At 42.2% G+C, this 14,238-nt stretch overlaps 2 protein-coding genes across 2 annotated transcripts in view; one reads left to right on the top strand and one right to left on the bottom strand.

The window, feature by feature from the left end:
• The window catches only part of SYCP2L (synaptonemal complex protein 2 like), a 28,829-nt gene extending 20,643 nt beyond the window's left edge, over positions 1–8,186 (bottom strand). Inside the window, exons 1-14 of the mRNA XM_086468794.1 lie at positions 8,178–8,186; positions 7,833–7,898; positions 7,235–7,372; positions 7,028–7,147; positions 5,912–6,016; positions 4,623–4,647; positions 3,504–3,589; positions 3,276–3,364; positions 3,140–3,174; positions 2,255–2,397; positions 1,737–1,789; positions 1,334–1,379; positions 431–523; positions 281–341 (exon numbers count right to left, since the gene is read on the bottom strand). Of these exons, the coding sequence (XP_086324920.1) occupies positions 281–341; positions 431–523; positions 1,334–1,379; positions 1,737–1,789; positions 2,255–2,397; positions 3,140–3,174; positions 3,276–3,364; positions 3,504–3,589; positions 4,623–4,647; positions 5,912–6,016; positions 7,028–7,147; positions 7,235–7,372; positions 7,833–7,898; positions 8,178–8,186 (1,069 nt within the window). The remainder of the gene's footprint in view (positions 1–280; positions 342–430; positions 524–1,333; positions 1,380–1,736; positions 1,790–2,254; positions 2,398–3,139; positions 3,175–3,275; positions 3,365–3,503; positions 3,590–4,622; positions 4,648–5,911; positions 6,017–7,027; positions 7,148–7,234; positions 7,373–7,832; positions 7,899–8,177) is intronic.
• A 1,010-nt stretch (positions 8,187–9,196) lies between these two features.
• On the top strand, positions 9,197–13,996 carry GCM2 (GCM transcription factor 2). The gene is made up of 5 exons (XM_009961666.1): positions 9,197–9,238; positions 10,503–10,755; positions 11,140–11,252; positions 12,763–12,888; positions 13,115–13,996. The coding sequence occupies exons 1-5, from the start codon at positions 9,197–9,199 to the stop codon at positions 13,994–13,996; spliced, it is 1,416 nt and encodes a 471-aa protein (XP_009959968.1).
• Positions 13,997–14,238: the final 242 nt, after the last annotated feature.

The raw sequence follows: 14,238 nt of genomic DNA, 5'->3' as shown, positions 1-14,238 counted from the left end.
CTTTCTCATTGAGTCTAGAGGATTATGCTATTCCCTAGCACAGGGATAAACTGACCCCTCAACGTGTCCTGCTTGAGTAGGCGGGGGCCGGTTATTGGGCTAAACAGGCCCACGGACAGTCCAACAAGCAGAGCTGAGGCAAGGTGACCAAAGGACATGACGGGGCAGGGAGGGAGAAGACACAGGAGCTCACGGGTTATAGTGAGATTTTTGGTTGGCTCCGTGTATCTTGTGGCCGATCAGCCAAATGGGGGATATAGTGCTGGTCAGAAAGTCTTACCCTTCAGGCTGTAACTGCTGACTGCTTCTTTTGACAGCCTCACAGAGTCCCAAAGAGCACCCTTTGAAAACCAAAGCCATCACATCAGAAGGGCTGAGCAAGCACCCACTGCATTAGACTAATCCAAGGCCACATGGGCTTTGCTGTTACCTCGTTACTGTCCACGTAGAAAGTCACACTCTGGCTGCCAGTGTTGAAGTCGATCCAGAACTTCTCTAGCTTCTCATCTGATGGCTTCTTCACCTGGGGAAGCACAACAACAGTGCTGCCATTCCCAGAAAGACACCACAACTGCTGTCTCATTCTCAGTTTTCTTTAACAAGATGAAGTTGGAAAAATTTGTCCTACATACGTTGCACACCTACGGATACCTTACAGAAATAAGAGTTGGAATTAGCCCGTGAGTTGCCAGCCTACAGCTCACCCAACCATACCCACAAAGTCAGACATCTGCCTACACGAGCCAAGGGAAAGGCAATATGCAGATGCTCGCATGCTTGTGGCAGGAAAGCCTGTGAAACTCTTCTGCGTCTCTGAGCACTTGAAATAAGCAGAAGCAGTGGAACCAGCTTCCATCGACTTGGTTTTGATTCAATACCACCTTCAGGAACAGCGCCACAAATACATTTACTTAAAGACCAGTAAAGCAATGTGCAGGATCTGTAACTGCAACCGTGACCTCTCCTATACAGGCACCAGGCTAATCTTGTTTTCTGGCAGTCTGGGAGCAGCTCTGCTGGAGGAATCAGAGTTGTCCTGTCCTCCAGTTTCTTTTTAGAGATCTCTCTTCTGTCATCACCATGAAGAGAAGTGCTGCCTTTATCATTTGGCTGATACAAAAGCAAAGTCAGCAGCAGTAAGTTGGGAGATAAGTGAGAAACAAGCAAACTTTCCAAGTAGAAGAGAAGGTTACACTCTACACTCCAGAAAATGAAGGCCGTTAATGAAAAGCGGAGGGGGGGGGGGCATGTCAGAATTACACATACCACAGAAAGTAACATTTTAACAGCAGTAGCACTGTAGGGAAGGTGTCACAGTGTTAAGGACTATTACCTCATTCATGTCAGCAAAAGCAGATATGCAGGGAAATGAACAGACTCTGAAAGAAAAACAATTCACACAATACATTTAATATCAGAGTCCAACTTTACAGAAGATCAAAACATAAAATTAGTTACTAATCTTGTTGCTCAAAAAAGAATCAATTAATTCCTAAAAGTAAATTAAGCTTGGAGAAGCGTAGAGAATACAGTATTTTAGTAGTGATGCACTGTCTTCATTGATTTTACTTTCAAAGGAACCACCATTAAAATGAATAAAGTCTTTCTTAAACAGAACTTAATTATTCACATATGTGATATAAATCATTCCGTTTTTTTTAAGTCAGTTTACAATCCTAGCTTTTCCCCTCTGCAGTAATGATAGCAACAGTTTATTCTGTTAGTTCACAGCTTACCTTCTTTCATCCCCAAGCCTTTCATTTAGCTGGTTAAGAAATTTTCTGCAGTCCTTCAAGACAAATGATATCTTATTAAAAGTCAGGCTACATGTCCTTTGCAAAGAGTTATTCTACTGGGCTGTGCAACCTCTACTCCAGTTATAAGCTTTTAACCAGTGAAATGTGATGCCAAAGGCCACTGAGGAAGAAACACTCAAGTTGCTACAAATGGTTGGACCCAACTTACGACCAGCAAGCCTCCAAGAATAAACCACAAAAATTAACCTATTCATCCTTTAGAAGTAAAATAACTTAGAAATAAGAGCTATTTTAACAATATACCCTTTTATATTTGCCAGATTTAAAAAAAAAAAAAACCAACCACCACAAACATACCACCATCCACAGATAACTTTGTATATTTATAAAATCAGTTTTGTAGGAACTTCTTACAAGGACATCCTGACTGAACTCAACCAAAACTAGCCCCTATACAGACTTGTCAAGTATGTTGTTTTCAAAATATGGACCCTCACCGTCTCAAATTCTCTATCCTTGATCTCTTTGAAAGCTTCAGCAAGATAGTTATCTTCAAACCAGTGATGAACAAGGTCATCCCTCCATTTTTTTGTCATTAACCTACAAAGTGCTTCTGAAAGGGCAACCTGAAGGTCATAATCTATGTGGTAAACACAAGCACAAGATAAATATCACCCCCAGGCATAACAGAGGGTTATAGCATTGCTACTCTTGCACTTACATACTGCACAGCTGTATTCATCAGCCAGCTCCAGTTTCACATAGGAAAAGCACAGAGGGTTAGAGCTGAGTGTAAGTGAGCCCCAGGCACCCTCAGCTCCCCCGGCTCAGCGAGGTCGAGGTGCGGAGCACCGCCAATCTCGACACATGCATGCATCAGGAGACGTTCCTGGGGATCAGGGGGATGACAGCGAAGCCTCGTCTCTGACTCACTAGGATTAAGTTACATTTCACATACCGTGGTAATGCCCTAGGAAGTGTTATTTGTAGGAGAAAACAACAAATTATTTCACTCAAGAGGCTATAAACCTTATGAACTGAGGTTTGTCCACACCATGGCAAAGTAGTTAAAATTTGTTTTTTAAAGACTAATAGCCAGCATACTTTGTAAACACATACATAAACCTGATCTAATTACCTTTCTACATACATCAGCTTTTCTTATTAGTTAATAAGAGTTACTAATACTAACCAGAAAGAACTAATGTATTGTTGAATCTAAGAAGTTTTTATTAGTATTTTCTTAAAGTACCATCCGATTTTCCTCCCCAAAAATCAACTCCTGATAAAGAAATAATATAAATTCATCTATAACAAATAAGCAGATGAAGTAAAGCCCAAGAACCCCAACTTCAGAAGAACAACCACTAAGTACTTCTTACCACCAACCTCCAGTATAGTTTTTGCAAGGTCTTTCCTGAAACAACATAATACAACGAGTTAAAGTGGAAATAACTTTAACTCTCCTTGCAGGGAAGTTGGCATTTAGCTACAGGAGCTGGAGGGAAAACCACTTACGTGAGCAAGCACATCTCCTCAGACAGAGGGAATTTCTTTCTCTCCTCCCGTGGGACACTGTCAAGTATAGAGTTGAGGGTCCTCAAAGCCTTTCCCCACCCCCCACAGAAGAAGGGGCAGAGAAGGAAGGGAAATAATTCAATAACATGTTTTTCACATTTTGTATCTAGTTACACACACTTGTATGCACATGTATCTGTAATTTTCTTCTGCTAGTAGGAGTCTTACCTCCTGCCGCAGAGCACAGCAAATATTTGCTTCTGTGACTAGATGCCCTAGTTCAGGTAAAAATAAATTCACCAGCTCTTTCTTCCCTAGAAAAATCATGTGAAAGGTTACAGCTAGCAATGAGCTGGTCTCTAGCTAAAAGATACTTGAAGCAGCTACAGTTTTTTGTGTTAAAAGAGTAAAACTATCCCAGCTGTGGATTCATTTTAAAACAAAGCTTCCAACCATCTAAATCCTAGACATAAAAGGGAACTGGTAACTTCTCTGTAAAAAAAAAAAAAGCTCAAGATACTTTAACTGTTGGGTTAACTAAATAACTTTAGCATGGGTAATTATTTAAACACATACAGAAAGGAGAAGCCACTTACTAAACACAAGAGATATACGCGCAATATAAAGCTTTTGTCAAAGTCAACAGAGCAAACCACCAGAAGATGCTCTTGCCTGCTCTGCTCCCACTAGAAAAAGCTACAAGAACGAATAAGCTCAAGTCACCCAGCCACAACGTAATGCTTCATTCTGCCATGACTTGTGAGCCTGGATGTCTGGGCACACAGATACTGGCTCTTTCTGAAAGCAACTGCTCCCCTGCCCTAATGGAAAGGCAGCTGCAGCCATAGACTAAATCTTGCCACTGGAATGAATAAGAGACAGATAGACTTCTCTGCCTAGTTAGGATGGCTGAAGGGGTTGCTGTGTTATTCTGTGGAGGTGGTGGCTTTCAGCAAGAGAATAATACCTAAAGCCAGTATGAATAGATGTGCAAGAGCAGACCATCTAGCCTGAACTCCTTTCAGAAGCACCACTTACTCGACCAAGCAGAACACTTGATCCCAACCATTTAAACAACATACCACAGCTAGATTGTATTTTCATTTTCAGCACATTCAAACAAAGCAAGCAAAGTGAAACAGTAAAAGGTTTTGTGCTCTGATGTAAGATTTAGTGACAATTAACTGGAAAGAAATCAGCAGGAGGATTTAAAGAAAACATTGCAGAGGCAGAGGTAGTGAGTGGAAGGGAGAAGAGATAGGGGATAGTGGTCAAGCAGAATTAAGAAATGTGCTCCTGAGACAAAGATTCAGGACATCAGGGAATAGAAGGAAAAAAAATACTGACCTTCATTACTGCACCTGCATATCACCTGATGGAAAAAGTAAAGGAAGCCTCTGTTAACACACCACAACCCAAGAACAGCAGTACTCAAAAGTGCTGAGGTGTTTATGCCCCCACCATTACATCAGGAGCTAAAAAACCATAAAATATTCATGTACACACGTCAGGAAAAGCAGTGCCACCTGATACAGGTATGTCATATATGGTCACCCTGATCATACAGGCAGGCATTATGCAGGGAGGGTAAAGGCAGCAAAGCACTCACTTCCCCAGGGATTTCAGCAGCACTCAAGAGTGCCGTGCCCTCAGGTTCCCTGGAAAACCCACATTGTGGCATTGCTTTGTTACTTTTATTGCCCATATAGGCCTGTGTAAAAATACATTTTATGTTTACACACTACAGTACTAGATTTTATAGCACACATTAGCTGAAGAGTGTTAAAGTCCCTTGAGGAAAAAAACCCCACAAATAAAAGAAAACTTCATCCTCCACAGTGAAAGCATATGGACAAAACAGACAAGGAAGACAAAGAAATCAAATTTTGATGAATAAGTAACTCATAGGGTATTTCATGTAAATTCAATCTGGTTGGCAGAGAAAGAAAAAAATTTAGTTTGCTCAAATACCTTTTATCAAGTCTCCTAAGAGTCATAAGTACTCAAACAAATTCTGATGCACAAAGTGACACATTTGCCGTAAGATACAAACAAGACTGGGGGAAAAGCTTGGGGAAAGAAGCTGAGAGCATTCTTCTTACTGCAAATTTACATCACTAAGGCTCCGATACCTTCAAAGTTATGCATATTTAAAATAGAAACCTAAATGAGAATTGTAAGCAGCACAGATTATCCTTTATAAGTAAATCAGCTTTTCAAACACAGTAAGAACAAATTGCCAGGACCACCTTGGCAAACATGCTTGCACATAAGGTGCAGCTCAGTGTCAGTAATGGGTTTTTAAACAAGGGCTTCAGAACAAAAGCTTTTGTTTACAAACTGCATCAGAACTTCTGGCACATTTTCCTGCAAAAACAAACACTCGGATTCATGTCAGGAAACACTGCAGCTCTGTGCAGCCCTGCAGCAGCTTCTCCCAGATGTGTCAAACAGCCTAACACCAGCCCAGAGCAGATTCCTGGGCACTCCCACCTGCACCACCTGAGCTGAATCCCAGGCTCAGTCCTAGGGCACAAGGTGCATGTAAGTATCTATTTAACAGAAAACTATTTGTGAACAAGGGCTTTCTTACCCAATAAAGGCAACCCTTCTATCCCCTTAGCACACGTACATACCAATGCAGAGTCAAAGAAGTCTTCAAGAAGTAACATCAAAAGTCTGTTCTCAATTGGGTTGATGAGGGTCACAAATGCTCTTGCTCTTTCGAACCAAGATACCAGGTAAAAGTTAAAAGAATCAGTTAAAACCTGGGAAGAAGAGTTAATAACCCTTAAACTAGATATATCTGCAGGAAACCTTACACACATAGACAGGGTTTTTTTAGCCCTTGAACTTCAGATTCATGTACTGCATCAAAAGCTACATGGCATTAAGGAGCTCGAGTTTTGCTAGGACAACATGAAAAGTGCCACACTCACACCCTCTCAGCAGGACTCATCTGCCTCATTCCCTCCCCAGCCTCCCTTCCTCATCTCAAGGCACCCACCCATGGTGTTCAGGACCTCTGTGACACAACGCACACTGCTAGTGGCATCATAACCCCTATCAGAATTTCTAGAGGACATCAACTCACAGTGATACAATGTTTTAAAAATTCATCAAGCTTTTTCAAAGTCATTACTATAATACTATATGGTTTTAAACTCTTATCCCTTCCCTCTTGGCTGTGCTAGATGCAAGTATTACTCATCTTCAGCACAAGTGCATTTCTGCTACTACACACATTACCAGCTGAAATCAGTATTGTGCCCTTTTGCCAGAAGATAAAATGCCATTGCAGATTAGACACATCTGGTTTACTGCATATGTAAAGAGGGACCTTCATAAAGAGTATGCCAGCTTTTAAAATTATTAAAAGCAGAAACTGTTCATCAGTTCTGTTGCCAAAATTGTATTTCGCTGGAGCACTTAAAATGCATTTATAATTCTGTAGCATTTCACAAGCAGGACTCAAAGCTCATCATCTCCTTCCATTGTCAGCTTAGAGAAAAAAAAAAACCACAAACCACAAACCCAGTAAGTCAGGTAATAAGTGAATCCATGATGTTAGCTGCCGTACTGAATAATACAATAAAAGTAAGCATTTTTTCCCACTGAGCTCATGCATTATAGTAAAAAAAAATATTTCATTTCTGCATAGTCAACAAGCCATCCTCTCGTTCTCACTTCCTTGGAGTTCATTTTCTGATGCAAGCAACCTCAAATCACATTAGTAACAGTATTATACTCATCTTTTCCACCAGTCCTTGCTCGACAAACAAACTCGTCCCTTCTTGAAGATCACTTTTAAAGTAGAGCTGAATACATTTCAGCAGCAGCGAAACATTCTGGAATTCATTCTTGTCCAGCTCCTACAGAAACACAGAGCGCTACACTTCATTAGCCTGATACCCTCAAAGCTGGGTGTTAAGATGCCCAGGATTACTTATGGTACTTGCCTTTCTCAGTGCTTTGTCTAGCTGGTTGAAGAGAGATTTGCTGTATTTCTGGGGAGGCACTATTTCTCTCTCTTCAAGCAGTTCACTTATTTTCTGATACCCCTTTCCCTTAAAAGCATCAGTGAGAAGTAATTCAAGCTGTGGAGGGAGGGGAAGCAAACAGTTAGTGAGTAAAATAAGCAGGTATTTAAATTGATTATGAGAACTGATTATGAGAAAACACTTGTAATGCTATTTTAAAAGTCAGAGGCTTTTTGTTTTACTTCGCTTCATTTGGTTTACCAGTTTCATTTTACTGTTACACCTGAAGGTGAAACACCAGGACTTTTGAAACTGAATAATCTCAAAGGATACTGAATAAGGAAATACATAAATCCTTTAGTACTCTCAAGTTTGTAATTCTTACCATATCCCACAATTACTACAGCCATTTCTTCCTGCTTACTAAGGGAAAGATTAGGCTGTCTGCTGCACTTCCCACATTACATTGAATTAATGAAAATTCTAGCTCATACCATATCCATTTAAGAGAGTACCTTTAAGTATATATACAACTGTTGGTAAGATAAAACTAAGAATGCCTTTAAAAGATATTTACATGGCCTTCTGTTCCAGCTGCCATGCTACCATTCACATCTCTATTCCATTCTTCACTTTTTTCTCCCTTTAAAAAGAAAAGAAAAAGAAAAATACAGGGAAAACCCCCACTTTTTCTGCCCAAAACCTGAAAGACATTTGCTCACCCTCTCTCCCCCAAAAGACTGCTTTTCCTTCCTTGTTCCTTAAGGAAAATTCCGAAGTCACGCCACGCTTCCAAACCTAGGGGCTACGAGAAGCCGTAGCAGTATCCCCCGTGTGTCGGGGGGAGGACATCACGCTGTGTGTCCGTGCCCCCCCCCCCTCGCCCCAGCTCCCGGTTCCTGGCCGCCGGGAGGGCGCTTACCTGGGCCATGGACGGGGGCGCTCCGGGCTACGGGGGGTGGAGAAGATGCTGGGGCCGCTTCACCCCCTCCCTACAACCCTCACGCAGGCGCTACTGGGTACCCCCGCGTTTAGGACAGAGGGGGGACGCTCGCCAGCACTCCCCAGGGCTCTCCACGCCTCCGCAAACCTGGGCCCTCAGCTCCGGCAGAAGGGAAGGGGACGGGGGGCGGGAGGAAGAAAAGCCCCGTTTCGCACCCGCGCTAACAAGCCGCAGCTGCGCCCCCAGGGAAGGGCGCCCCCAGGGAAGGGCTCCCCGCACCCAGGGGCTGGTGTTTGACACCCCGGCCGAGCAGCAGGGTACAAAAGAGGAGCCCAGCAGCCCAGCAGGGGCTGCTCCCTGCTGAGTGGGGGTGTGGTGTGTGGTGTGTGGTATAGCCAGTTTTCTGCTACTGGGGGGTTTTGGTTTGCAAGGCTAGAGGTAAAGTTCAGTAAATATTTAGAGGGGATAGAAGCAAATGAGAGAAATTTTCAGTGCAGGTGGAAGCCTTTAAATGATCACAGCAGCATCAGGTGCTCAGTGATTCAGTCTCTATAATATTATACATGCGTTAATTACTTTTCTTTCTGTTTCTCAGAACTAAAAGCAAGGTTTTTTTCCACTCAAAAGCCCTATCAGCTATTTTTTCCTATAAGAATGTAAAAAAAGTTACTTATAACTTTCTAATAAGTTAAAATATGCTCGTCAACATGGTGGCACTGACTCCAACTCTGTGTTTTAAATCTTGTGTTGTAGAGCACAGCATAAAGGGAAAAGACACTTAATAATGCTTAATTTATTTGCACCTAAATCTAAAGGTCAGGTGGATGCATTTAAAGAAAAGCAGGTTATTTGTACAGTGCCTTTGGGGGGGGACCCCATACCCGGGGGTTGGGGGGTGGTGGCACTGCTGCCCCGCCTGTGGGGCCGGCTGGGAGCCCCCCCGGGGATGCCCCAACGGTATAAAGAAGCGGAGTCGTGACCAGTGCTGCTCCCCTGACATGAAGCTCACCTGGGACATCAACGATCCCAAGTTGCCGCAGGTACGGAGTGGGAGGGAATCCCTAGCCAGCTCTACCACGGGTGCTAGGGGAAAAAAACCCTTCTCTCTGAGTAAAGCTTCATTTTATGGCTGCTTTTCTTCTCCCACACCTTTTCAAGTATAATTACATGGGTCTGAATGGGCTGCAGTCCTTACAAAGTAAGTCATGATAAAAATATGGATTTGATACACGGCTTTGGATGGCTGTGCGTAAGCTCCTAAACCAACCTTTAGCTCTGCTGTTTGGCTGGTTTCCTTCTCCCTTGTTCCCCATTTAAAGAAGCTTGGACTGACTATTTACTGCTACTATAATTCAAGTTATCTCAATATTTCACAGGTTTGTGGCTGTGACATTTTATTGTCAATGAGCCCTTCGCTTTATTCCAGTTGTGAGCTCTAAATGTTTTTTAATTCGTAACTTTTTTCATCTTAGAGTTTATTTAATTTTGCAGAGCCTATGCAATTACAGAATGGCTTAATGCTGTAAATGCTGGTAGGTTACCTGCAATCACTGAGATTGCCTGCATGTGGTATGTACATGTGTTAAAGGAGTGTTGCAGGAACTCTTGACTTGCACTGCAAATATTTGGAGTTTAAAATCTTAGTTGTTCTTTCATTGTTCTGGTAATTACATTTTGTTAAGGAACTCCCGAAATCCCAAATTGAAATGTTCTTTCTCTGAACCACTATGCATATATTGGAAGTGTGTTTGAACGGCATTTTTTTTTTTATTTCTGTTTTTTGGCAGAAGCCTCATTCAACTCATATTAGATGCATTCTAAGAAACCATTCCTTAACTAAAACTCCTAGTTTCTAGCCTGCAGGTGCATGGTCCCCCAACTAGGAGAACTTAATTGCATGCATGAGCAGGGTGGCTTCTGTCCTGTCTGGGGACTGGTAGACCAGTCAGTAAGTTCTGGTGACAAGGCTGATCTCTTATGGCTGGGTAACCTCACTGCATAGAGGCATCTGTGACACTGTAATATAATAATAACAATATGTTGTTATGGATCCTGATGCAAAAGGGGAAAGGTTCCTGACTTTCTCTTGAGATGGAAACTCAGACTGTCTTTCCCCTTTTATAGAGCATTTCTGAATAAGCTATTCTTTCAGTATTTCTTTTCCAGCTGCTTGGGTGGTCATAGAAAAAGCCCATTTTCCCTGTTATGTATTTTGTAACAGGGCAAAAACATCAGGTTGCAATATCCTGCTAATATTCTCTCACTCTCCATCTTGCCCTCCCACCCCTGCTTGCCCTGCTGAAGGATCCCAAGCACTTCGATGCCTTCCAGGAATGGCCCGATGGTTACGTGCGGCTCATCTACTCCAGCGAGGAGAAGAATGCACAGAGACACCTCAGTGGCTGGGCCATGCGCAACACCAACAACCACAACTGCCAGATCCTCAAGAAGTCCTGCCTGGGGGTGGTGGTGTGTGCCAGGAGCTGCACTCTGCCTGGCGGAGCCCGGCTGCAGCTTCGCCCCGCCATATGTGACAAGGCTCGGCAGAAGCAACAAAGTGAGTTGGGATGCCTGAGGGACCCCATTTCTTTCAGCTGGGCTTGATTTCTAAACTGGGATCACCCTTACTTGCATGCAGACTAAGGCATAATTGCAAAGACTGTGATGAACACGTTTATTTCCAAATTTAGTCAGTGTCTGTCTGTCAGTACTTAAGGCAAAATGGATCTAAAATCCTTTAACTTTAACATTTATATTGGGTATGCAGCTCTAGTTCATACCATTCAGTTATGTTTGGTCATCTATGTTGCATTTCCTTGAACACGGTATTTTATCTGAAATTCAGTGAAGGCTGATCATATAGCTCTTGCTCTGTTTACTCTCAGACAACATCCTCACCTTTAACCAGTGTCTTCAGTAGTTTCTTTATCTCTGTTTGCAGAGAAAGCCTGCCCGAACTGTAACTCGGCCCTTGAGCTGATTCCTTGCCGAGGACACAGTGGCTATCCAGTCACTAACTTCTGGAGGCTTGATGGCAAAGCAATATTTTTCCAGGTAAAAAGCATGTATACATACATGCAGACACACGCATAAATCATACCTAGATAAAAATGATATCTAGAGAGAGAGATTTCTCCTTCCCCATCTTTTTTCTTTTTTTTTTTTTGTGTAACACTGAGCATGGTGAGGACAGTGGAGTTGTGGTCCATGACTGTATTCCTCTGTAGTACAAATGTGGCAAGAACAAATAGAGCAATAACATTCAGTTGTCTTTTTAAAAGCAGTACTTGAGAGTTAACTATATTCAATTTTAACTACAACATCAGTTTTGATGTCTAAAATTCTCATGTTTACAATACACAAATATGAACCAAAAGGTTGTCCTGCACCCTGTCTGACAACCAAATCTCACCAAGGACCCGATATTTATTTCCTATTAAAATAAATATATGGGGAAAGAAAAGCCTTACTTAAATTGCACAAGTTGAAATGTGAAAATTCTACCTCATGTGAAAATAACTTCAGAATTTTAAGAGGATTTAAAAACTTTCCAGAAAAAAAGGAAATTTAGAGAGCTAATATTTGAAATTTCATGTTGATTTGTTCTTTATTTAGCAATATTAGGACAAAAATTTCACAAAAAGAAAAAAAAACGCTTCTGTTCTATGAGGTAATATTCTCTGCTGGATGATTTTTCTTTTTCCCCTAAACCTACACAGCAGTGGATTCCGTTCTCCAGTCAGTAAATCGAAGCAAACTGACACATTCCCAAATTCCCACCTGTATTATTACTATTATTGTTATTATAAGACATTCTGTTAGACATGCAAAACCTGAAGATTTTTAACATCAAAATAGTTGATAAATCCTTGCTTAGAAGTTAATTTCTTTCAAAATGGTCAGTGTTTTAAAAGCAGTTTTAAGTTTCCTACTTTGTATTAGGGACTACATGTAGGTCCATTCAGGGGAATGTAATGGGTAAGGACGTGTAGAATATGTTGTTTCATCATATCTCAATATAGCTTTGGATATATAGAACTGCATATCCACAGACATGTCCATAGCAGAACATCTTTGGATGGCTTTCCTGGATGTGCTTTTCAGTCCTATCCAAAAAAGTGTTTATTGTTTTTAGCGTAGAGAATATTTGTCACCTGGTGGTGTGAAACTTCTTTAAAGTCTATTTATACTGTTTTAGCGGTAGCTGTTACAAAGCAGCACTGAGATCCTGGACTGCAGAAAACCAACTAAACTAAATTTATAACCATTTTTTCCCCTTGGTTCTAATTAGCTACTCCTAAGTGTCACAAACATAAGTAACACCTTTGCTCCTTCATCAGCTCTGCAGTCCTCACTGACTTCTCCCTTACTTTTTCTTTCTTTCTACCTGCAAATCACAATTTTATTTACTTATTTTTACATTTAATCCCTCCTTGTTGTTTAGTTTCTCCTCCCTGTCCTCTTGTGCTAAACCATGCTGTGGCTGTCTCTTATTCTTACTATCTTTTTTTCTTCTCTTACCCCCTGTCAGTTCACATCTAATTCTTTGTTAATCCTAATTTAGGCTAAAGGAGTCCATGACCACCCCAGGCCAGAGAGTAAATTAGAGGCAGAGGCAAGACGAAGTGCAATCAAGAAGAAAATGTCCTCTTTTCACCATTCCCAGAAAAAGAGACCTCTCAACTTAGAGGTAAGTCAAAGTCACAAGTCAATTAAAAGGTGTTATAAGTGAAGATTTTTAGTCTGTTAGTAAGATGCCATAAGCATGTACTGGACAACCCAGGGAAAATAAAACTTTACACCAAGCTACATCTGTTCATTTGGGGCTGAAATGAGCAATAGCACAAGTGTTGACATATACAAGTGTGTGGGCAGTACTGAATCCCAAATCTCAAAGATCTACTTGTATTTGTCAGGTAGGAAGGTACCACGACGGCGGCAGTTACACCAATAACCTACAGAATCTGCCCTGCATGGATGGCCCAGAAAGTGTTGGGATCATCACAGACACCAATTTTTCAATTCCAGCCCAGTCTTGCCCTTCGCTGCAAGATGCTGACCTCTACAAAGCATCTTACGACTCAGACCTCTTCCACGAGGACCAGCTTTCGCCATACCCAAAGTGCCCCAATCCAAGGATTTATGTGCCCAGGCCGTGCAGCTATGAGTTTGGTGTTCCGACCTTCATAAGCTCCAGCCCTTACCCAACGTTTTACAAAGATCTGATGAGTCCTGCCATTGACGCAGACCCCCTCAGTTTGAATGGATCTCACTACAATGCTGTGACCGCCCATGATAAGAGCTTTGATAACCCTGGAAGACATTATGGACTGAAAACAGCTTGGGGGAAAACTGGCAGCGGAGACCGGAGTGACTACGGACAGATGCAAACAAGCGCTAACCTTTCTTACTACAGTGGGGACTACCCCTGCAGGTATGGTCCCAGCCCCTCTCCCATAGCCCCACCGCTGCAAACAGTAATCACGACCACCACCAAGGTGTCCTACCAGGCCTACAAACCATCTGCGCTGAAATACAGCGACAACCTCTGCGATATGAAAAATCTTCAGAGCTATACCCACATGGCAGAAAATGTCTCGGGCGCTATCTATTCAGGGAGGAAGATTCAAGAAGACTTTGGGATGATAAAGTCAGCTTTACACTACCAGCATGACTCACTCCCCACAAAGTCCAAGCCAGCCGAGAGTCTGGAGACCTATCGGTATGGGCCACCACTGGGGAACAGCTATGCTGAGCATGAAGGCCAGACCTTAAGGTTTGAGAGCCCTGAGTATTGACTAAATGTTGCCTAAATGGCAAACACATGCAAATGGGAAAATACGTTCTTGTGCTGACCATGTGCATGCTAAAACTAGTGGTTTGAGATTTGAGGAGAGGTGAGGAAGCAGGACATCATGACAGCTTATCCCCTATAAGTGCCTTTCTGGAGCTGAGCGAAGCACACTTCGCATACGACTTCAAACCAGCCCCAACTAATCCCTAAAATGGCACAAGGAGCTGAGCCTCAAACACTCCTGGT

The sequence above is a fragment of the Leptosomus discolor genome, chromosome 8 (assembly GCF_034619465.1).
Source record: "Leptosomus discolor isolate bLepDis1 chromosome 8, bLepDis1.hap2, whole genome shotgun sequence".
Lineage (NCBI taxonomy): Eukaryota > Metazoa > Chordata > Aves > Leptosomiformes > Leptosomidae > Leptosomus > Leptosomus discolor.
Note: the sequence above shows the minus strand (reverse complement) of the source record. Positions and strands in the feature narration are given on the sequence as shown.

What these genes read in the sequence shown, in the direction of transcription:
- GCM2 (XM_009961666.1), top strand. Translation starts at nt 9,197, where the DNA reads ATGAAGCTCACCTGGGACATCAACGATCCCAAGTTGCCGCAG. An exon ending in ACGATCCCAAGTTGCCGCAG is followed by an intron (nt 9,239 to 10,502) that starts GTACGGAGTGGG and finishes GCCCTGCTGAAG; the next exon opens with GATCCCAAGCACTTCGATGC. An exon ending in GCAAAGCAATATTTTTCCAG is followed by an intron (nt 11,253 to 12,762) that starts GTAAAAAGCATG and finishes ATCCTAATTTAG; the next exon opens with GCTAAAGGAGTCCATGACCA.